At 38.1% G+C, this 22,715-nt stretch overlaps 2 protein-coding genes across 2 annotated transcripts in view; one reads left to right on the forward strand and one right to left on the reverse strand.

Annotated features, from left to right (window-relative positions):
- Positions 1 to 979: 979 nt before the first annotated feature.
- HDC (histidine decarboxylase) lies at positions 980 to 8,996 on the forward strand. Its single transcript, XM_026045740.1, has 12 exons — positions 980 to 1,007; positions 1,873 to 2,045; positions 2,874 to 2,987; positions 3,743 to 3,865; positions 4,280 to 4,414; positions 4,691 to 4,834; positions 5,085 to 5,151; positions 5,768 to 5,930; positions 6,024 to 6,114; positions 7,123 to 7,221; positions 7,931 to 8,032; positions 8,218 to 8,996. Exons 1-12 carry the CDS (start codon positions 980 to 982, stop codon positions 8,977 to 8,979), a joined length of 2,001 nt encoding a protein of 666 aa, XP_025901525.1. The 3' UTR covers positions 8,980 to 8,996.
- A 2,148-nt stretch (positions 8,997 to 11,144) lies between these two features.
- The window catches only part of SLC27A2 (solute carrier family 27 member 2), an 11,848-nt gene continuing 277 nt past the window's right edge, over positions 11,145 to 22,715 (reverse strand). Inside the window, exons 1-10 of the mRNA XM_026045817.1 lie at positions 22,473 to 22,715; positions 21,072 to 21,281; positions 20,582 to 20,740; positions 19,929 to 20,053; positions 18,513 to 18,707; positions 18,066 to 18,156; positions 16,658 to 16,856; positions 15,959 to 16,056; positions 13,199 to 13,329; positions 11,145 to 11,720 (exon numbers count right to left, since the gene is read on the reverse strand). The exon at positions 22,473 to 22,715 is cut by the window's right edge and continues 277 nt beyond it. Coding sequence (XP_025901602.1) covers positions 11,544 to 11,720; positions 13,199 to 13,329; positions 15,959 to 16,056; positions 16,658 to 16,856; positions 18,066 to 18,156; positions 18,513 to 18,707; positions 19,929 to 20,053; positions 20,582 to 20,740; positions 21,072 to 21,281; positions 22,473 to 22,715 — 1,628 coding nt within the window. The 3' untranslated portion in view covers positions 11,145 to 11,543. The remainder of the gene's footprint in view (positions 11,721 to 13,198; positions 13,330 to 15,958; positions 16,057 to 16,657; positions 16,857 to 18,065; positions 18,157 to 18,512; positions 18,708 to 19,928; positions 20,054 to 20,581; positions 20,741 to 21,071; positions 21,282 to 22,472) is intronic.

Consider the following 22,715-nt stretch of genomic DNA (forward strand, 5'->3'; position numbering starts at 1 on the left):
GCTTCCTCCTGCTGAAGAGAATTAGCTCTCAACATTGAAATAGTGTCAAAGTCCACGCTGCCYGAGACAGGTCAGGATGTGATTCCTGCTTCTGAAATGAGTGCGGGGGCTCCACGTGCGTGTTTTCAAGCTAAGATCAGCCCAGGTGGAAGGAGCTCTGGAGATACGAGGCCGATCTGGAGAGCTTATGGCCCTCACCTGTGAGCAAGGCAAGCACAGTGTGTGAGGAAGATGGATTTACCCCGCTTACCAGTCTAGGGAGACAGCAACAGAGGAAYGTTACCCTGCAGTGCAGATCAGCCTGACCCAAAAGCAGGATTTCCCAGGCGGGATCATTACTTGATACTGCAGCTCTGGAATTGGCAGCAGTTGTGGTGCCTTTCCTTGGACAGCAAGGGACTGAATGCATAAATATTCAGTAAGTGTGAGGAAGCAGAAACTCTCTTCGAGCAAGAAAAAAAGCAGTCCTAAATCTCTTTTGTTTTAAAATATATATGAAGTCATCATAATTTTCGAAATGCAGCATCAGATTTGTTACTTGTTGATGCTTGTACTGTATTAACTACTGCTTAGGCTTTTTTTCGGTGGACTGGGAGATAGCTGCTTTCATTTAGCCTTGGAAACTAAGTTTTTCTCTCTCACACAAGTCCGATGTTTCTGGTACTCAATGAAATGTTGATCACCATGAGCCTTCTGAAAAGTTGTTCCAAAGTGGGAAAAGGCTCGTGCAGAGGTGGCTCCTCTCAGAGATACTGCCTGGCACATCAAAAGAGCACAGATGAGAACGTACAAGAGACTGTAAAAGCCCTCAGTTGGGAGGAGTCAGAGAAGCGCTCACCAATAACCTGCCTAGTTAAACCTTTTCCAGAGTGCGTGAGTCTGGCAGATAAAGAGAGCTATAAAGGGGGAGCATCTCGCAGGGTGCTGCCTACTGCACGGTCCTGCCCGGCGTCCCGGAGGTGCCTTTGGAACACGCAGCATGGAGCCGGAGGAGTACAGGCGGAGAGGTAAGTGCCAGCTCCCCTCTTCTGCCCTCCGAAATAGGGGCATTTGATCCCAGGGAAGCGCTGGGAATGGTACCCAGAAATAGGGCGAGCTGGGCGCTCTCAAGCTGCATCTGCTGCTTTGAGACAGATCCCGGCTGAACTGAGAGGAGCGTGTCCCAGGGTAGATTTGAAACCAGTGGCTTTAAAGTGAGTGCATAGTGAATGACTTTAAGTTTTTTGATCTTACCTGTAAAATGCTATGGGAAAGATCACAAAACCTGTGATTCTGAATAAATTTGGGCTAGAGGTGTATTGCACATAGTGGCTATTTTCCTGTCTGGGACCATGAAAATTCACTGGTACTGGTGCAGTCCTCAACATGGGAAGTAAATCTTGGACCCACTGCTGAAGGAGGTTGGCTAACGAATGGAGCAAAGGTGTGGAGCTGATTCCAGAGGACACAGAAAGCCTACAACTGTACTGACAGGAGGCTTGCTTTATGTGAAATGAGCAGTTTCTGTTAATTTTAAGAATATCTATCTAGTAGTCAGACACTATATAATAACCCTGAAATAACCCTATCAATCCCTTCAGTCCCCTGAAGTGAAGCCTGTCCTAGGAGTGTTATTGGAAGGAGCAATAAGGTGTGGGAGCAGTGGCTTTCCCAAGATCACCCCGCTGGAGGGAGGATTTAACTCTGGTCTCTGCCTGCTGGCCAGTCCTTTCTGTAGGAAAACATTCACTCACTGAATAATCCGAAACCTCCAGGACATCACGCAGCTCCCTGCCATATGTGGTGCTATGTGAGCGTTCCCAGATAAATACTAGTAACAATTCATGGAATGATTCATGATACAGTGAACTGAGGCTGTGTTGCTTCTTCCAGGGAAAGAGATGGTGGATTACATCTGCCAGTACCTGAACAGCGTGAGAGAGAGACGGGTTACTCCTGACGTGCAGCCAGGCTACATGAGAGCCCAATTGCCAGATTCTGCCCCAATGGATCCAGACAGCTGGGACAACATCTTTGGAGACATAGAGAAGATTATTATGCCTGGGGTAAGGATTAAAGTGTCATGCGGGGGGGGGGGGGGGGGGGGGGGGAGTTGCTACTAGTTGGGGTAACATCAAATTCTGGGAATGCATAGATTCTGCAGAATATTTATTTAATAAACCACTTCAAAATATAGAATAATTCATGTAGGGATTTTGTCCAGAGAAGGATCTTGGAGATTGCAGTTTTATTTCTAATGACAACAGTTTTAAGAGTTAGAATGAATAAACTTTTGAAGTATTTTAGACTTTGGAGTAGTTCTTACTTGCTTAGAGAGAAGCTGACTTTCTGATATCAAGAAATTTAGCTTCACAAAGCCCCACCTGACAAGTGGCATCACCTTAGTTGCAGAGATGGGGAGACTGAGACACCATAAGGTGAAGTACCTTTTACCCAAATTCATGACTTGTCCCCATGATCATAAAGTTTTCTCTTGTAAATCTATACTGCAGATTCTGCTCAGGGAGACAATGGTACCCCATTAAACATTTTATGTAAGAAGGTGTTACAAAGACTATTTTAAAAAGCCACCATAATGTTGTCAAAAGACCATTCTTTCCTGTTGAAAGATCTTTGTGTGCGTGTTTAATTCAGATAAATGCTTTTGCTACCATTTGGAATTTATCTAATAATGACAGTGTTATCATTTGCTAGTGCTCTTCTCCCATTGATATCATCTCTGTAGTTTTCTGCTAGCAGATCTATAATTGTGCATATTACGTTGCTGCAGTTCTTTTCCATCACTAACCAGATGCTAATTACTACCTTTGCTGAAGAATTTTGAGACATTTTCGGAGACATTTTCAGTTAACTTCTGGTTAACTTTGTTCTAGGTAGTCCATTGGCAGAGCCCGCATATGCACGCCTACTTTCCAGCTCTCACTTCTTGGCCTTCACTTCTGGGAGATATGTTGGCTGATGCAATTAACTGCTTGGGATTCACTTGGGTAAATTATTCTGGTTTTTGCTGCTTTGGATATTCTTCTTCMATGAGTACTGTCACTTTCTATGAATCTGCATAACTCTTTAAACCACGCTAAATTTTTGTACAACTTAAAACTGTCTTCTCATAGAAATTTGAAGATATTTTTAAAATTGAGCATAGCAAGAGCAAAAGTTAGCAAGTAGAAAGAAGTGAAATAACATTAGGGTTGCYCATGGACCTCTGGTGCTAGTCCCTTGGCTGTTGCACAAACACAGTAGGCAATAAAACAGCTGTCACTTGTGACAGCTCCATTGAGATGAAGAATTTCCTGTTTCCTACTTTTCTCCTTGTAAGTTAAGTTATTTGGCCTGTCCCAGAAAGCCTTTTTATCCGGTGTCCTCYTGCAGCTGCGCAGCCCTGCTCAGTTATGTTTGACTCTGCAGCCCTTGCTGGCATTCTGAAGCCAATCTTTTCTCCACTGTGAAGTTGCCTACATCTTTAACCTTWTATTTTCATGTAGAAACAAGTATAAGTTCATTAACCCATAAAAAATAAAGCCATCAGACACCACCATTCTCATTATTGTGATATTAYGCTCTGTGAGGTGTCTGCCATAGTTTTATAGGGCTATCTAAATATCCAATACTATAAAGTTTGTAATCTACTCTTTTGTCACATTTAGATGAGATTTCTGCCAAAGCAATTAAAGATGTTAATATCTATTAATTAAAATGTGGTACGTGGCAGTAAGCTGATTCTCTCTGTTTGAATTGCTAGGCCTCCAGTCCAGCCTGCACAGAACTGGAAATGAACGTGATGGATTGGCTGGCTAAAATGCTGGGCCTTCCGGATAAATTCCTGCACCACCATCCCAACAGTGTGGGAGGAGGAGTATTRCAGGTAGGACAGAGGTGACCCTGTCTAAGTTTCTCTTTTCACTCAAGTGAATTTCCCTCTGAAAGGAATGATAGTTTTCCTTGAAGCAAAACCAACAGGATTTTTTACTGAATTTTAAAATTAAATGTGGAAGATTATAGAATAGGAGTTTATTATTTTTAATCCTTAATATATTATAGACTAGGAGCTAGTACTCTTGTGCACAGACGAAAGATAAATTAGGTAAGCAGATTTGTGTTTTTCAGTCCATTTCACCTGAAGGAGAAACTCATCGAACTTTACACTGCATCTGAGAAAAGCAGTTAAAGAAATGAAAGAGGTTGTGGGCAGCTGAGCAGTTCAATGATTTTGGTAAAACCTGACTTAAATGGTAATCAAGTAGCAATATGCTGCTGTAAAAGTACAATGTCTTTACAGAGCACTGTGAGTGAATCAACTTTGGTTGCACTGCTAGCAGCAAGGAAAAACAAGATCTTGGAAATGAAAGTTTCTGAGCCAGACACTGATGAGTCCTCACTCAATTCTCGTCTTGTCGCTTATGCATCTGATCAGGTAGGTTCTTCGGGTTACAAAGAAACACTTCTGCTTCTTCTGTCTCACCCAGACCATTATATTAATCCAAATTATAATTAGGACTTTATAGAGATAAGATGCCTATAGATATAATTGGGACCTTATGTAATTAAAGTCCTAATTATAATTTGGATTAATATAATGGATTAATATAACTTTACTTATGATCACTTTCATAATGTCATAATTTATCAGAGTTGTTCAACCTCAGAGCTTTCTTTCTGTTTCTTTCTTTTGTTTTCTTTTGGTTTTTAGGCACATTCTTCTGTAGAAAAGGCTGGCTTGATTACTCTTGTGAAGATGAAATTTCTGCCTGTAGATAAGAACTTTTCCCTCAGAGGTGAAACTTTGATGAAAGCCATTGAAGAAGACAGAAACAAAGGCCTAGTACCTGTTTTTGTATGTTCAACTTCATTATTGACATAGTAATGTACTCTAAATGTCAACATAAAAATGTCTAAAAACATTTCTTACTTTGCTAAAATGATGAGTTGAAAGTTAAAATATGACCATTTCTGATTAATAGAATTCAAATATTTTAGTAACATCTAGTAACATTTCTTTTTTGACTGAATTGATAGCCTGTCTGGTTTTAAAATGCATCATTTTATTTTAAAAATATCATCTCAACATGTTTGTTTTCTTCTAGGTTTGTGCAACTTTGGGCACAACTGGTGTCTGCGCTTTTGACAATCTCTCAGAACTGGGTCCAATTTGTAAGTCTGTTTTTTGTTTTGTTGTTTTTAAAATATGATAGAACAGACAGGACAGTGTGGGGATTTTTCATGCCCAAACCAAGGAGAATAGACACATTACTCAGCTAAGTTTTTCAGATATGTTTTGACAATCTACAGAGGAGACAGTGCAAGTTCTTCCACTGATTTCTGTAAGATTTATATTAGGGTGCTAAAATATGTTCTACTCAAGATGAATAAAATTTGCCAATGAATAAATCTTTAATGTGGTTTTCCAGGGAATATACGTGGTGTACACTGCAGACTGTAGTACTGTTGTAAAATGGATGAATACATATTTAATTTATCAAAGGAATTTTGTAAATAGTGGTTAGTAGGACATCCTTTGTAGCCACCAATTCAATAGATAAATTTTAAGTAATTATTTCAAATTTAGATTTCAGATTCTTTCAGATTCAAATTCAGATTTTAGATTCTTTCAAATTCTACTTTAGCATAAATTCTGACAAGCAGCTGCTGATGACCAGCAGCTCTGTCTCTGCTTCTTGCCCATACACCTCATGTTCAGTGAGTAAGAAGTTAGGCTCGTATTTTGATACCTGATGTCCCTTACATACAATAGTTTCAATTCCAACAGGTGATGCTGAGGGGCTCTGGCTTCATATTGATGCTGCATATGCAGGAACAGCATTTGTATGTCCTGAATTTCGGTTGTTCTTGGATGGAATTGAATATGCAGATTCCTTTACTTTCAATCCTTCGAAATGGATGATGGTTCATTTTGACTGCACTGGATTTTGGTGAGTAAAAACAAAATACACACACCATAATATGCAAAGTGCTGTTTTGTTTTTTTTTTCTTTTTTGCTAATCATATATTCTACAATTGATAGGGTTAAAGATAAATACAAGTTACATCAAACCTTCAATGTTAGCCCCGTCTACCTCAGGCATCCCAATTCGGGAGCTGCTGTCGATTTCATGGTAAGTCAGCATTTGAGTTGATATTCTGAATTGCCTATGAAATATTCAAAGACAGATTGCCTGCAGTGTGCTTGCTTTGTAGCTGGTCTTACTACATAAAATTATAAAAGCAATCGTAATGAGATCCTAATGGAGATTAAATAATAGAACTTTGAAGYGAGCTTTAGTTATGAAAACTGATTATAAAACTGCATAGAAATGCTTTCAATAGAATGAATTACATTGCCCTTCACACGAAGTTATTAGGAGAGCTGTGGCACRTTTCAGTTTAGATCCATTTTGCGGAAGTTTTCAGTACAGTAAAGCAAGATAATATTCAATTAGTAGTTGTTTCAGCTGTGATCTCAAATCCTGAAACTAATTGTTTTATTTGTGTAAATCAATAATGCTTTTCATTAGAGTGTTGGAGTGTCTGTGTGTCTCTGTGGAGGGGAAAAAAAAAAAAATCAGTGAGTCCCTCTTGCGGTTAAATAGAACCCTGGAAATCATTTTGTAGATAACTAGAAGTACTTTTACTTATTCTTTTGCTATTTTACATGCAGCAAACATTATTTTCTCTAGAAGGGTCTAATTCTAAATCTGTTCCAACAGTTTATAGTTGATTTGGGAAGTCATTCAGCATGGCACTTAAATATGCATATTACAGGACTGGAAGTGAGCAGGAGTTGTTATGTATAAATTGGTAATTAACTAAAAATCCTAAACATAACCRTACTGTAGCCTAAGGAGAATAGCCAAAATTCAAATTTTCCAAATGCTTGGAATACATGTAGACCTAGGTGTTCTTTGGAAAAGCTATGGACTGAGCCCAGTTAGTGTTCCCTAATGTGAATTTCTTTGTGTCAGTCAAGTCTTCTGACATGAGTGCAGATCTGAAACATGAGACTGTGGTAGTGTGAGAGGACGCTTCTTACTCTGGTTTTTGCACTTGTTGATACACGCTTTATTTATTTATTTATTTATTTATTTATTTATTTATTTATTTATTTATTTATTCGTTCATTCCAGCACTGGCAAATTCCACTAAGTCGTCGATTTCGTTCTTTGAAGCTGTGGTTTGTGATTCGTTCATTTGGAGTGAAGAAGCTTCAGGATCATGTCCGGCATGTATGTACATTAACAACATAAGCATAAACAGTGTACATTTATTGGYGGCTAAGTTTAAATAAACTCAGTGATAAAATGATGAATAATAGAAATCCTGTCATATCAACCTTGCATGTAAACACTAAAGGCATGCTGATTTTAATCTTAAGCCATTTGAAAAGTATTACTATATAAGCAAAGCTTTTCCTGTCTGCTTCTGGGAAGCAGGAAGCAAAGGAGAGCACCTAGATAAATCAGTGCCTTCTGCCTCCACTATCCATAGAGCTTTTCTTTGAGGCAAAGTGGCAGCTGTTTGAGAGGCTGACTGTGATGAACCCATAGCTGTGTGAATCTACAGGCTTAAATCCTTGGTGGAATATAAGTACAAGGGATCATATTGTGCATCAGTAGCTATTGTAAGACGATGCTAACTTGGAATTTCAGTCCTTTCTCTAGAAAACTCCCATGTATCAGTTCAGTTGCTCATTTGCTGTCAAGGGTTTCTCTGTAAGGTTCTGCCAAACCTACTGGAAAAAGATCAGACTCTTAACAAATCCTACCATAGGCTTTAGCAAATAGTTTTAAAAAATTTTAGTTGTGGTCATTCTTAATTTTGCTATCATTCATGTTGGAATGATGCATTTGTAACTAGTTAGCTTAGTGTCTTATATTGGGTATGTGACAAACTGATGCATAATTACTCTTTTTTATTATTATTTTTTAATTATAGGGCACTGAAACAGCCAAATTCTTTGAATCTTTGGTTAAAAGTGATCCGCTCTTTGAAATTCCTGCCAAGAGACATCTTGGACTGGTTGTGTTTCGTTTAAAGGTAAAGATCAGGCTATTCCCATCTTCTTTCGGAATGAACTGGCTGCAGCTGATCTTTCCACAGACACTAGTAACTGGGAATAGATTCTTCATGTAAAAATTTGTAATGCTGGAATTCTTATAAAGATGTTTGGATATCATAGCAATTGTAACTGTATTATTTCTTCTTACACATGTTTAAAACAGGGTCCCAACTGGCTGACAGAAGAGCTCCTCAAAGAACTGAGCAGTTCTGGCAGGCTTTTCCTTATTCCAGCAACCATTCATGACAAGTTCATCATTCGTTTTACAGTAACATCTCAGTTCACCACCAGGGAGGATATTCTGCGAGACTGGAACATCATTCAACAAACTGCAGCCCGAATCGTTCGCTGCTGTTACGTGTCGCACTGCATCCCTTCCAGCGACAGGGCAAGAACCCCCAGTGTGATAGTTAAGCCTAGTTCTGATGCCACTGCTAGTGCTTCTCAGTGTTATCCAGATGTAGGGGAACACAAAACACCTTCCAGAAAAATAGTAGTTCAGCCTAAGAAGTTTGCAGTAAGTCCCAGTTCATGTGTGATTAACCAACAAGTGGAGGATCAAGGGGATCCTTCAGATGACTGTTTTCCAGAAGATGCCCAACAGGCTACCAAGCATAAGTTAAGCTCCTTCTTATTCAGCTATTTATCTGTTCAAGGTAAGAAAAAGACGGCACGTTCCCTTAGCTGCAACAGTGTGCCAATGACTGGTGCTCCTGAGCAATGCAACCCCAAGGCAGGATCCACTGACAAGAAAGAGTCTCATACAAATGCCAAAATCCTTTCTAGGCTGCCTGAGGAGGTGATGATGCTCAAAAAAAGTGCCTTCAAAAAACTAATCAAGTTTTACAGTGTTCCAAGCTTCCCAGAGTGTAGCATTCAGTGTGGCCTTCATCTGCCTTGCTGTCCTCTGCAAGCTATTGTTTAATAAGTGAAAGAGTTTGGTCCTTAAGTCCTCYCCAGGTAGAAAAGAACCAAAGTTTGCTTATTCATATGCAATGTGTAAACAGTGGCAGCAACTGCTGAGGAAATTCCTGTGCTCCTACTGATGCAAACCTTGTGTATTTATAGATTAMAATGTCAAATAAATCTTGTAAGCATGTAATATGAAACTGGTTTGTAGGCTGTAGAAAAGAAAATGCAAAATTTTACCTTAACATTCTTGCAATACACTAATGGAACATTTACAATTGGTAGGCTAGAGTGATTTTAATAAAATATGCTGATCTTAACAGGGTGTGAACAATTTAGCTCACCATTTGCACCACTGATACCTTGACTCAGGCTTCCTAAAAATGCTGTAGGGAACTGTGGGTATATTAGGTGCCAACATCAGTTGTAGACTGCAAAAGGGAAGATGTAGCCTTTCTAAGAGCTTTGCCATGCACGGGCAGTGCTAAATTCTCTGTGAATTTAAAGCCASAGCAGCCCTGCCCTCCTGTCTGTGTTAATGAGTAACTGCACGGGAGGCTTTGTGTAACTTTGTGCCAGGAAGATTTGCCATTGCTGAGCACCTGAGGCATCCGTCAGCATTACCTCAGGCCTCTAAATCACAAGTGCAGCGGGGGAAGAGAACAGGAACGATTTCAACCTTTCTCATACCAGGTCTAGGAACATGAACAGGAAGCAGGACAGACAAATGGGATAGATTTCCATGCTGCAAACAAACCCATTGCTACAAGAGGGCAATAATTTACATATTTTTCAAATATAATTCAAAATATTAATTGGAGAAAAAAGTCACTGAGGAAAGCTTAAAATTCAGAGAGTCTCCCAATTGTGTCAGAACACATAAACGTTGCTGGGAAACTACTGTTGGATGCTTGCTGTCTTCTTCATAATAAGTGCCAGACAGCTACAATAAGCCCTGTTAAGGCAAGTTGCTGGGCCAGTATTTCTATTCTTAAGTTATATAAGCAAGGATTATATGAGGCTGGTTGATCAGAACAATTTCCTATTTCCACACTGCTACACAACATCAGCTAAAACTACAGTAGGGTTTACCAAGGCATGTGCTACAAGCAGCAGCAGTATCTGGCCTGCCAGCTTTTCCTCATAAGTATATATTTATTTTMTACTATGCTGTATAATTTGTATTTTTAAAAATTACATAAACACTTAAAGCCTACTTAATTAGGAAGGTATCTTGCCTGCYATTACCCTATTTAGACTCCAAAGGAAACAGTTATAAGCTATTACAAATTGTTCTTCTTTGACATATATATGTATTATTCGGTATATGAAAATTAAAATGAGAAGGTAGCTCTGCTGCAATGGGTAAAGCTTAATGTGAACATCTAACCTAGACTTTCTTGGGTGAGTTAATCTGAGGTAACTGCAAGCTTCATTAACAGGCAGTTTTGCCTAGAGATGTAAAACTTCTACTAATGCAGTTATTGTGGCTCACCTTCTAACATGAATATAAATATCCTTACATAAAAATGTATTCATTTTCTTCAAAATGAATAGTAATCATTTTCATATGCCAAGATCCCCAGATTCATAGTTTTAACAGTACATCCTCATACTGTGGGAAAGAGCCTGTGCTTTTCTAGTTATCCAGGCTAGTTAATGCTATTGTGGCCTTCTCTTCACAAAAGTGAATAAGCAGAAATTCTGCAAATACAAATGGGAACCAGTATACGTTTTAAACTGTTTATGAGCAAGCTTGAACATTAATTACTTACAATTATGGAGGTTAAGGCAAGCCTTATCCTCCAGCTATAAGACTTCTAAGTTGCAGCTACAAGACTTCCTAAATTTAATACATTAATGTGTTAAAAAAGGGGGGATTGGCCTGAAATTGTGTGTGTATAAGTATCCATCTGACTAATCTTGAATTATCCTAGTACAGCCTACTTGAGCACCCAATTCAGAAAGGGGAAACCTGCTTCTAGACTTGCTGTAGTAGGAATGTGTGACAGTCGCTTATGACAGAAAAACTGTCACAGATGCCTCAATAATCATGGTTAGTCCTGGGAAGAGAGGGGAGTTGGAGGCCACAGCGACAATCCACTGGGTAATAGAAACACTCCTCGTTAGAGTGGGCAGCTTAGAAAAGATAAAACTCGAAGAGAAAGCGAACAAAAAGATGGTAGGTACAAAAAATACAAGGTTAAGAAAGACAGGAAAATCCAGGCTGAAGTCAGAGCAGTTCTATTTTATTAAAATCATCACATAATCACACATTATTTCAGATGCATATATTTGCTAGTATTAAAAAATAAGATTTCCTAGCAGTGTTAGGATAACTGATGCTTTTCGAAGAGAAAGCGAACAAAAAGATGGTAGGTACAAAAAATACAAGGTTAAGAAAGACAGGAAAATCCAGGCTGAAGTCAGAGCAGTTCTATTTTATTAAAATCATCACATAATCACACATTATTTCAGATGCATATATTTGCTAGTATTAAAAAATAAGATTTCCTAGCAGTGTTAGGATAACTGATGCTTTAACATCTGATTATAAAACATGTATTTTTTTGGACATGTTTACAATCTGAAGTGATGGTTTTTTACAGAATTATAAATGGCCTGGGTCATTTGTACATATGTATTTTCTTTTTCATCCAGGATATACAAGCAATCTTTGATGACTGCAGGGTTGAAACCTTCCTCCATTAGTTGTACTTTGCGGTACTTGAAAGTTGCTGTGAGTTCTATGGCACTCTACAAAGCAAAGTTATGTCTCTACTTATAAATGGCAGCATATAATTAAGGCAAATTAAATTTTCCACATTTAAAGAGAATCAGAAAAGAACAGCCTTAAGCTTTTCTCTAGATAGCATCTATATGAAGTTACAGGTAAACAGAACAGGTACAATATATATGTTTTAAGTCTTTAAGATGAACCTTATGTACTCTATGATGAATATTGTTATGTATAAGTCCATACTGTGCAGAAGTTAAAGTCTTACTAATAAAAGTACTATCTGCATTCTTGGTGATAGGTAACTATTGAGTGTGTGGGTCAGCAACTAATCTGAATGTAAGAAACTCTGGGTCCATGCAGTGGATTACTGAAAGGCTTTCCTCATTACCCTCTTTAAATGAGGCATGGAAACACTAGAGACTTGATGCGTGCCCTTTTCTACTTGTACTCAGGCTCATGGGTTTGATCCAGCAATTCAATTAATTGCTTAATGAATTAAATTCATTTAATGAACTAGAGAGAAGTTTTCGCTTAACATCTATCAGTTAAAGCTTTTTTTAGTAAAGCTACTGTGGTAGTTAACAAAATAATATCTTCTTAAAGAGTAATAGTTCTTGATTAATGCAGCTTGCAAGAGTGTGTTGCAAGAAACTGGTGGTCAGGTTCTAAGAAAAACTACTTGGGATACGGGAACTGGACTGCACCAGAAGGACTTTGATGACAGTAAGTGCTGTTAATGTATATCTGTACCTTGTCCTTCAGATCAAACGGAAGAAGAATTTTCTCTCAGAGCGAACAGCCAAAAAAGAGAGTTGGAGGTTGGGCAACTATCAGTGTACTTTACCTGAGATGGCAAGACAAACTGCTAGCTTGACCAGTCAGCTGCTTTGTTTGTGCATTAATTCAAAAGTTTAGAGGTCAATTAAGGAATTAGGGATGCTAGTATCTCTGTATTGATCCTTCTCTTGAATTATCTCAGTGAAAGGAAGTAAAAGGGGGTATATTTATTTTAAATAAGTAGCCTGAGAAGGATTGCTATAGTGAAGTTCTCATGTTTTCTTAATTCAACTTAAATATTACTTCACAATTCAGTTTATAAGAGGCTATTCTTTTGCAACCTGTTACTTGTGAGCTGATCTTTATTTTGAATGGATCAATTTGTAGAAGTGGTAAACTGAAAACATAAATCTGTTAGCGTGCTGAAGGAATGCAACAGGAAATACAACTTTTTTTTTCCATTAAAAGGTCTTCCTGTTTTTATATGTTAAAATATATCCTGTATCCTGTTAATCCTCATGCAGCTTTGTTTTCCAGGACAAATTAAAACATCCGGGTCCAGTTCTACTTTCATATCGGTAAATGACAAGAGCAAGTGAGAGTCAAAGGAAGCCATTAGAGAATTGCTTGCACAATCTGGGAGTGCATCGTCCTCACAGAAACGAGAGAAAAAAGAATGTGGACAGAGGCACAGAGCTACTCAGGACCACTCTTTTACCTTAATCCTTATAAAACGAGGTCTTGCGTAGTTTGGAAGATGAGCATGAACATGTCGGTAAGTATTTTCACCATTAAATTCACAGTTTTCCTTCAATCGAATACATGCCATTCCTATTCTGCCTTCATAACCTGAATGAATAATGACAGTAAATAATCATAGTTCATTTAATACATCAGACTAATCTCTCTTTTTTTTCCCCCAAAGTTATCCTTCTTTCTAAGCAATTTTTTAAAATAAATTTACCATTACACATCTTAGTGTTCAGGTTTTCTTAAGGCTGCAGCACTGTAGGTGCCCAAAAGCCTATCATCAGAATGTTGGATGGACAGGCATTCTGAAAATCATCCTTATTTCCATGTTTCATGGCAGGCAGAATGTCAGATCTCAATGCTTAAAGATGGAAGCCTGCCTGCAGTGGCATTCAGCTGTGTGAGATTTTTACTCTATTATAAAACATTGTAAATCTGCTTAAACTCATTGTGCTGGCAAACTCACCCGGGCATAGAGAGGACAAAAAGAAATAAGATCTAGTTTAAAATCACCACCTGAATTAAGTGCTGCAAGAACCCAAGTAATAGAGATTTCTTTCCTTAAAGAAATTTCTTTTATTCCATTTCTCTTCTTAAAAAAAAAAAAAAAATGTTTGGCCACATACTGAGAAGACTTTGCCCTCCTCTTTTGAGGGATGGGGCACAATATAAGCACTAATCTGTTGGTGTTATTTTTGTTGTCTGGGATTACATATACTTCAAGAAAATTAGATCAGATCGGGGTATATTACTTATTCATGAATAATCCTATGCTTGCTTGTTATGTTTTTGTGAAATGTTCCTGGAAGGACAAGAACAGGGAAACAGCATGCAAAAATTTCACATTAGATATTAATTCAATTTATATTAATGCTTTCAGAAAACTGCATACAGTAGCAATTGAAAAAAAGAAAGTGGCACTTAAAGCTTGAAGAAAAGATCACAGGAATATTCGAGTTTAAGGTGAATGGTTCTACAGTTCCTTATGAGCTATCTTTGGTTTCTTTTACCTTTGGTATGTTGTACTTAAGCCACCTGGCATCCATATTTGTTTGCTGGGAATCTAGAGCACCAAATTAGAGCTCTCAGGTGGAGTATACTAACACCTCCATTGATATTACTGAAGTAGAAGTATTTCCATAGCAGGTAAAGTGAAAAAAAAAAAAAAAAGCTTAAATACAAAATCCACACAGTTCTTGCACAAGAGTAAAATGATATCTGGGTTTGAACAACCACCTTGTTGGTTGTTTTTGATTTTTTTTTCTCCTGTAAAGCTGACTCATAATTCGGTATTAGCACCTCTTCTACATAGTTTTATAAGAGCACTGGGAATAAGAGTGTATTTTCCTCCTCTCCTACAGCATAATTTGAGAAATATATACAGAACTTAAGGCTTAAGTGGTTACTTTGCTTTTGAAATATCTCCTGGGCAACAGTGTGTTTATCACTAGCACAAAGCAGTTGAAAACGTAATTGATTTGGAGAGAGAGGCTTTGGTTTTACTTCAATAGATAGTGGAGGCATAAATGATTATTAAAAGGATTTTTTTGTTTGTTTCTTTGAATTAAATCCACTGTTCTGATAGATCACCTGGTTTCATAGACAGTCTCATCATTCTAACCTCAGAAACACCAGGAATTTTTTTTTTCTCACTTTTAGTAGAGACATCTCATGGATCAGAACATTAACAGAAATGCTCGTACTTTGAGCAAATGGTGGAAGGAGATGTTGGCTCTAGGAATGGTGGAATCACTAACACTGTCTTTCAATTTCAAAATAATAATTTGTCAGTAGTGTGACCAAGGTTATAATATGTTCTAATCTGGAAAGCTTTATGGAAAAAAAGTGATGCATGTTTAACTTTTATAGGACCTTTCTTCTTAGATTCCTTCTTAAACTTCACCAAAGGGCATGTGATAGACTATGTCAATAGGTCCAAACTACAAGTACAGCACAAGTTCAGGAATATTCAGGATTTCATTTCAACTCTCAACTTGTTTGCTTGATTTCAGATCCCTGCACTATGCTAGAAGAAAGAATTCCATGTTAACTGTCCACCACAACACATTTACTCTAAGGAGTTAGATGTGTGTCCTGCACAATTTGGGTAAAGGAGCCAAATGGACAGGATGGTACCTCCAAACAAGGAAGTGGAATAAAGCTTTCTGTTCCCTCTCTGCTCCTTCTCTGTTTCCAGACAGGGAATTTGGAGTAAGCAGCAATGCCTCTCATTTAAAAACAAAACAAAACAAAAAAGAGATGCTAAAATTCTAAGTTCTAATTTCTGAGGAGTAGAAAAAGGACACTAAGTGTTTTAGAATTTTATGCATTGTTTCAGATTGTTAAAGAAAGGTGCAGAACAATTTCACGTATCAAGTGACTTGTTCTTCTAGAAATTCCTTTCACATCTATTTTATTTGTCTTATTCTAGAGTCATTGCAGAGTTATGTTGCTGTGAAATATGCAACACCATTTGCATCAAAGATACTTGGTCTCAAATCTTCTTCCATTTCCCTGTTACTGTTCTTGCCCTATACCTATATTAACATGAGTTTTGGCTATGTTTTCTCATCTAATTAATACTGCATATATTGAATATACAGAATGCATCAAGTATAAATTGGGAAAAATAGAGAAGGTAAAGGAGGACTCTACAGTTCTCAGTGAAGCAAAATTTTGTTGACATATAAAAAAAAATGTTAGCATACTTCAAATATTTCATTTATACCTGGAACAGATACTCCATATACAATAACTTCTTGAACATAGTTGATCAAAACTAAAATGTCTGCAACTTCAGTTGTGGAAACATTTTCCCCTTTCCATCTGAAATACAAGCAGTTGATAGAGGTCATAATTTCTACGTATATTACTCACAATGATCTCTAGTGTTTTAATGTCTGACTTATAATGGGCTGAGCACTGAGCCAGAGGTCAGAAAACTCTTTTCTATCAGGACAAGGGACCTACTATTAAGGGGAGAGAGAAACAGGCTGCCAATTTTAACAGCATGTTCCATAATATTCAAATCTCAGTAGGATCCAAAACACTCAGCTTATTTGTGCTTAATACATCTTTAAACTGACTAAAAAACAAAATACTACTTACCTTAATTTCTGTCCTAAGCTCCATAAACTCTGATTTTAAAAACGTAGTGACTGTGTAACCACAATGGTTTGTGAGTGTGAATGGATTCTGATGAGAACTATTCAAAATAGCATTCACTTACCATCCTAAACTGCCTTGTAATTTGTGTATATAAACACAAATGATTAAAATACAACAGTATTGATAGAGTAGTGATAGAATCCTCTTTTTTTCTGACTGAATGCAGAGAAAATAGTTTTCATCAGTCAGTAGGAAATGCTTGAACATGAAATCAGATGTGACAATAAATTGTGATAAGCAATTAAATAAATACACTAACCGGAATGTGTCTCCAATTCTGTCATGGAAATAAATGAAGTCATCATTGTCAATCACTAAAAGGTCACCACTATTAAAATACAAATCTCCTTTTTTGAAGACATTTCTTAATTGCTTCTTCTCTGTTTGGTGTTTTGCTCCTGCATAGCCACTAAATGGTGCATATTCGGTGATTTTGCAGACCAGAAGTCCTGGTTTACCTATGAAGAGGAAAAATATTTGCTATTCATTTAGAAAGCACAGTGTTAAAAAACACGATTGCCTAAATTAACCAATTTTCATTACGCTATTGAGATCTGTAAACATTACAGTATTATTTCTTTTTCTTTTTTTTTTTTTCTGTAATCACCTTCATTATAAATTAACTTTGGAGGTACAGATAAAGGGTTGCATCTTGTCCTTTCAAGTTTATTAGCTCTCAGTAGGAATATCTGTAGCTAATAAAAATTATCTCCCGCCTCTGCATTAACACAGAAGAGACTCTTTGCCATCTTGTCACTCTCCATACAGGCTACTTCCTTGTACTTCAGTTAGCATGGAACTTGCTGACCTCTCAATGAACAGAATGAGTTACATTTAGAAACCAAATGCAATGGATTTGAGCTTGCTTGCTTCGAATGAAAAATTTAACCAAAGGCTGCTTAATATGTTCTTTACTCCTTCATTTGCTATAGCTGGAGTAATTTATGAAGGGAGAAGGAACACCTACATGTTTATGTGAATTGAAATTCAACTCCATCATAAAAGGCTGTCACCTGGGATTTTATGTTTCCGTTGTTGGCTTTTTTAAAAAATTTTTCTCTTATACTGAAGGGATTTTTCACTCCTTCCCAGCTCCCCAGTTCACACAACTAAACTGTTAGTAATACATGCAAGAGAATCCAACAAAATCACAAGTTTTGGAAGTATTTGGCTTAAAGCCAGGTACACCTGTGCCAATAAATAACCACCCCCAGCTATGAAAACTGATATTAAGGTAAAATAAAAGCAAAGTATTGTCATGTCTGCTTTTTATATTAGAAGTAATTAAGAGTTTCAGTGACAAAAGAAATTGCTTTCTGTTTTGCATGTTTCCCGTTAACTGCAGGAGAGAGAATCATGAGAATGAGGAGAATTAAATGACTCCAGCTGAAAGTCAAGATCTGTACTCAAAGGTAAAAATGTTAGCATGTCTATTACTAGAACTAGACTAATGATGAAAATCAAAGTATACACTTGCCTGATTCCCCAGTGTGCTTCTATCTTTTGTATTGTATTGTACTATTGTATTGCACTAGTACAAGATTTGTAATGCATTTTTTAACTAAGTCAATAACAATTCTCAGCTTCTCTTCAGATAAAAGTGATACAAAGTATTTTTAGACGTACAAACCTTTCTGTTGTTTATTTTAAAGAATTTAAATTTTTACCTTTGGGAACTTTTATGCAGTATCCATTCTCATCTCGGACTGGTTCATCTTTCTCTACGTCATATTTAATCAGTTCATATTGTAAGACTTTCTAGTGAAAATTTGCAAAATTATACACACGTGAATAATCAGTCTTTGAAAAATATTTTCATAATTATGCTACATGTTCAGCGTTCTCTTTAACAGATGCCAAATATATCACATTTCAACTGGACGGGCTGCATGTCAATGTTCTACCTGAACTAGTGAGAAGTGTCAGTGGTATCTAGCACGAGTGCTTATAGACCATATGTGCGACTTCCCTGTAGTTTTCTCTGGGCACATATGGCTCTAACACACATCTGAGCCCTGGACAGTTCCCAATTTATCACGCCTGGGGTGGACCCTTGGAAATATAGTAAACTTTACCAATAAGCACAGAATGCCAAATATTGCTATCCATCTTACCTTCTGTAAGCAGTTCACTCTTCCCACTGCACCAATTTTTCCAGTGTAATTCACAAAAGAAATGTTTCCCTCAGTTGAAGCATAAAACTCTAGAATATTAATATTTCCAAATCTCTGGATAAATTCCCTCCAAACATCACTCCTTATCCCATTTCCTATGGCAAGTCTGACACTGTGATCTCGATCATTCTTTCTCTGGAAATAAGAAAGAGTCATGAACTTGTGTTTCACTATGAATCGAAAGCTTCTGTATCTGGAAAACTCTAAAGGGATGTTTAGCCTAAAATATTGAGCATATCCTGAAGTAAAACATGTGCAAACATCATTAAAGCTTTCACCTGGATGGGGAGATCATTATTGTCTTGAGCTAAGATTCCTGCTTTAAAAACAAACAAGTAGCGCTTTCTAAATGTGAAATGACACAGTTCCTTTTGTTCCTAGGGAGCCCTCGCTGATTTTTGCTTTGCAGCAAGACTGATCACATAAGGTATGTGTTTCCATCCACCTTAGCAGAATGTCAATTAAAGGATTAATTATGATTGTTCCACTGTCCAAAGGACTGGTTAGTTCAGTCCAGTTCCAAAACCAGTTCCTTTTTCCTTGGAAAAAAACAATCATGTTAGTGTGCCATGAGATTGTAAACCTCAATAGAGAAAAGTACAGCTCTTAGTGCTACCTGAGAACCCCTTCATCAATAGTCTGCTTTCTTTACAAACATTAAATAAGAACACTACATACTGTGTTATTTTAATTATTTGGATGTATTTTGAGATTAATATATAAAGTTCTTTCAAGCTCAAATCTTTGGAATAGTTTATCTGGAACTGTTTCCCTGAACTTTTACTAGTTCCAACTCACGTCCTGAAGTCAGCAAGATCTAATTTTGAGTCATATCTTTAATATTGTGCAAAATTATTTTATCTCTCATGCAAAAAGAACTATCTAAACATAAAACTTAACACACGAAATTAAACCTAAATTTTTTCAACAATACCATTTTCACAGTCCATGTACTTTCCATTTTAGTACTTTGGCTTTCCAAAAACTTTCCCAGAGAGAACATTGCATACATCTAGTGGAAAAACAGTGAGAAGCCTTTCGCAGTAAAGGTGTATTAAAATTTGATTAACAAAGCATAATGGGAATTGACCTTTGATTTTAATGTAATGAGTAATAATCTTTGCTAAACTTAGAGGAAGACTTTTTCAAAACCAAAAAGTATGTTTTACCCTAAGTACTCCCTGCTTTTGGCCATGTAGTGCACAGTAAACTCAATGGACCCAATATATGCTCAGTTATGGATTATTTGTGAATTTTAATTTGTATTATCTCTTCCTTGCAGTGAGATCTTTTTGAACAGAGCCGGTATTTGTAGAAGTCTGATTAGTCACACACACACACAAAGGTAGCTGTTACCTGTGGCACGCTGCATAAATACCGAAGCACTTCCCCAATATACTGTATCACTGTTACGTTGTATTTCCTGCAGTCATCCCAGAACTGGCTTGCTGAAAATTTAGCTCGCAAAACAATAGTTGCACCTGTGTAGAAAGAAGTAAAAAAAAGACAGAAAGAAAATTGTTATGATATCATAACACTAGATGAAATTTTAGTGCAATATTATAGAAAACCTGTAGAATTATTGTCTAATAGGTTTTAGAAATATTTTTCCTACAACATACGGAAATACCATCCACATTGAATAATTAATTCAACCTCTACTTCAATTCATCCAAAAGTTAAAAGCTATTATGGTAGATGAAACATATGGCACTCTGTACAGCTTAACCCAAAGACTATGCAAAGAGCTATCATGTAAGATATGACCTATCCTGTTTATCCAGGTGCTGAAATAAGATCTGTATAATACAAAGATCTRTGCARATCATGTGAAAAATAAAAGAGTAATAAGAAACGGGAAGTCTCTTAGCTTATGGGGTGCCAGATTATTGAGACACGTATAACCATTTCACCTCGAGGTTGGTAGCTGAGGAGCAGCTCGATCTGCCCGATCACACCTGTGTGTGACATTGCACAGTAACAGCCTCTACCAGTCAAGTGTATTGCACCTTTCATGATGCACCCGTTGACTCCAATGAGGAGGGCAGAGCTGTGGTAGAGTGGCAGAGCAGTGTACACGATATCTTCCGAGGTGACCTTGCCAGCATCGAACAAGCCACAAGCGAGAAGTATTCGTTCATGGTTTATCACCGCAGCCTTGGGAAGACCTATTTAAAGACGACCAAAAAGATGAACAATAAACCCTAGTAAGACCATCAGTTTCACGGGGGTTTAAGAAAGGGTTTGCTCTCTTGTTCTCTGACTAAGCAAATAATAGTTCCAGAGTTCAGGGAAGTATGCATTTAGTGTAGCTAAATTTTGTAAGGTTTTTTTTTTTTTTTTTTTTTTTGTGAGGAGGCAGAATTATTAGGTATCAGTATCAAATTTGCAGTCATCTCAGAGGGAATTACATGAAATAACAGATTCTATTCTTACACAAAATCACAATGTCAGAAAGCATGTGTGGCCTTCCATGTATATTTTATGAATTTACATTACCTGTAGTCCCAGAGGTATAAATGTACATGGCAGGAGTTTTAGAGGTTATATCTGATCTCCAGGACAGTGGAGTAGGCTCATCTGAGGCAGCATCTACTTTATCCAGAAAGCTTTCAACTCCTTCCGTAACAGATGTCCTGCTTAGGTAATAAACTTTGACATTTTGTTCCTTCAGGGATGGCAGTATTTCTTCAACAGATTCTTTCAACTCTTAAAGGGAGGGAAAAAGGGAGGTATTAAAATATATATATATATATAAAATATATACTGTTCAGTATACGGTACTATCACTGCATCAGCTTTTGCCTCAGGAGCTTTCATGCTCAACTGCTGTTAGAGAARCTCCTGTCTTTCACTTATTGAAGCTCTGTAAGGCCAATCTTCCTTCTCTACCGGCTGGCAATTTCTGCCAAGTCTGAAAGTACGTAATCATCCTTGACACTTTTATTCCCTTAACAAATTGCACTGGATAACAAATTCAAGTGTTGTTAKTAAAGATGAGCAGATACTTGATGTATTTGTATACTCAATTATTGAGAAATGAGAAAAATGAATTTTCTCTTGTGTGCATTAGTTTTTCAAAACTAATTGGTATTTATCAATACGTATGGGGAAAAACTAATGCAYGCAAGAGCAGTCTGATTCCACAGAGCTTATTTTCAGTGCAGTGAAAACTCACCAAGAAAGGTGAACTCTTGACATGTGCAGCATATAAAATACTTCCATCACATACAGTAGAGGAATGAGTTCAGCTACCTAAGCTCAGAGTGTGATGTAAATGTGGGCAGATAAACAGAGTCTTTGACTTCCCATACAGTCAGGTGTTCATATACATACAAATCTATATACAGACAGCTGAAAGATGAGACACAAAATGAGGTCTCTCTTCACTATGGAACAGAATGCTGTTTTACACTTACAGCAGCACATCTATTTTATGGAAGGTTCACCTCGGTATGGTCGCTTTGTGTCTCCGAACTGAAATTTGACATAAGTTTTTATACAGAATGCAGCCACCATAAGGAGTCTAAGTCGCTGTCAAGTTGCACCAAGCGGACTCTTCTGCCTTTGTTTCCAACCTGAACACCACTGGGGACAACACTGTGTACGACTGACTGCTATTTTAGTACGATGGCTTCATCAACCTTCCAAATAACTAAGCACCTGGGCGCAACTCTGCTGTCTTGCCCTCGRCCAGAAAGTGCAAAGCATCCAGAAATCCCAGGTCTGCTGTAACCTCCCGATCCCCAGGGTCAGCTCTTGGCTGGGGCAGGCGGCAGGAGAASAGCGCGCTGCTCTCCGCACCCTGCAGCGGCCGGACAGCCGCCGGAGCAGCCTCTGCAACCCGCACCCCGCCAGCGCGCCGCGCTCCGCTCTGCTCCTCTCCGCTGCCCTCCTCACCTGGCGCCGCGAGCAGCACCGCGGCCGCGCTGCTCTGCAGGCAGCGCAGCAGGGACGCCGCCCTCACGCTGCAGTTGAGACAGGCCACGGCGCAGCCCAGCTTGGCGCAGCCCAGCCAGAGCCACACGTACGCGGGCCGGTTGCCCATGAGGAGGGCGAGGCAGCCGCCCGCGCGCAGCCCCGCGGCGTCGCGCAGCGCCCGCGCCGCCTGGCTGCTCCGCCGCTCCACCTGCCCGTAGGTGC

The sequence above is a fragment of the Nothoprocta perdicaria genome, unplaced genomic scaffold (genome assembly GCF_003342845.1).
Source record: "Nothoprocta perdicaria isolate Ctin4 unplaced genomic scaffold, notPer1 scaffold_41, whole genome shotgun sequence".
Taxonomy (NCBI): domain Eukaryota; kingdom Metazoa; phylum Chordata; class Aves; order Tinamiformes; family Tinamidae; genus Nothoprocta; species Nothoprocta perdicaria.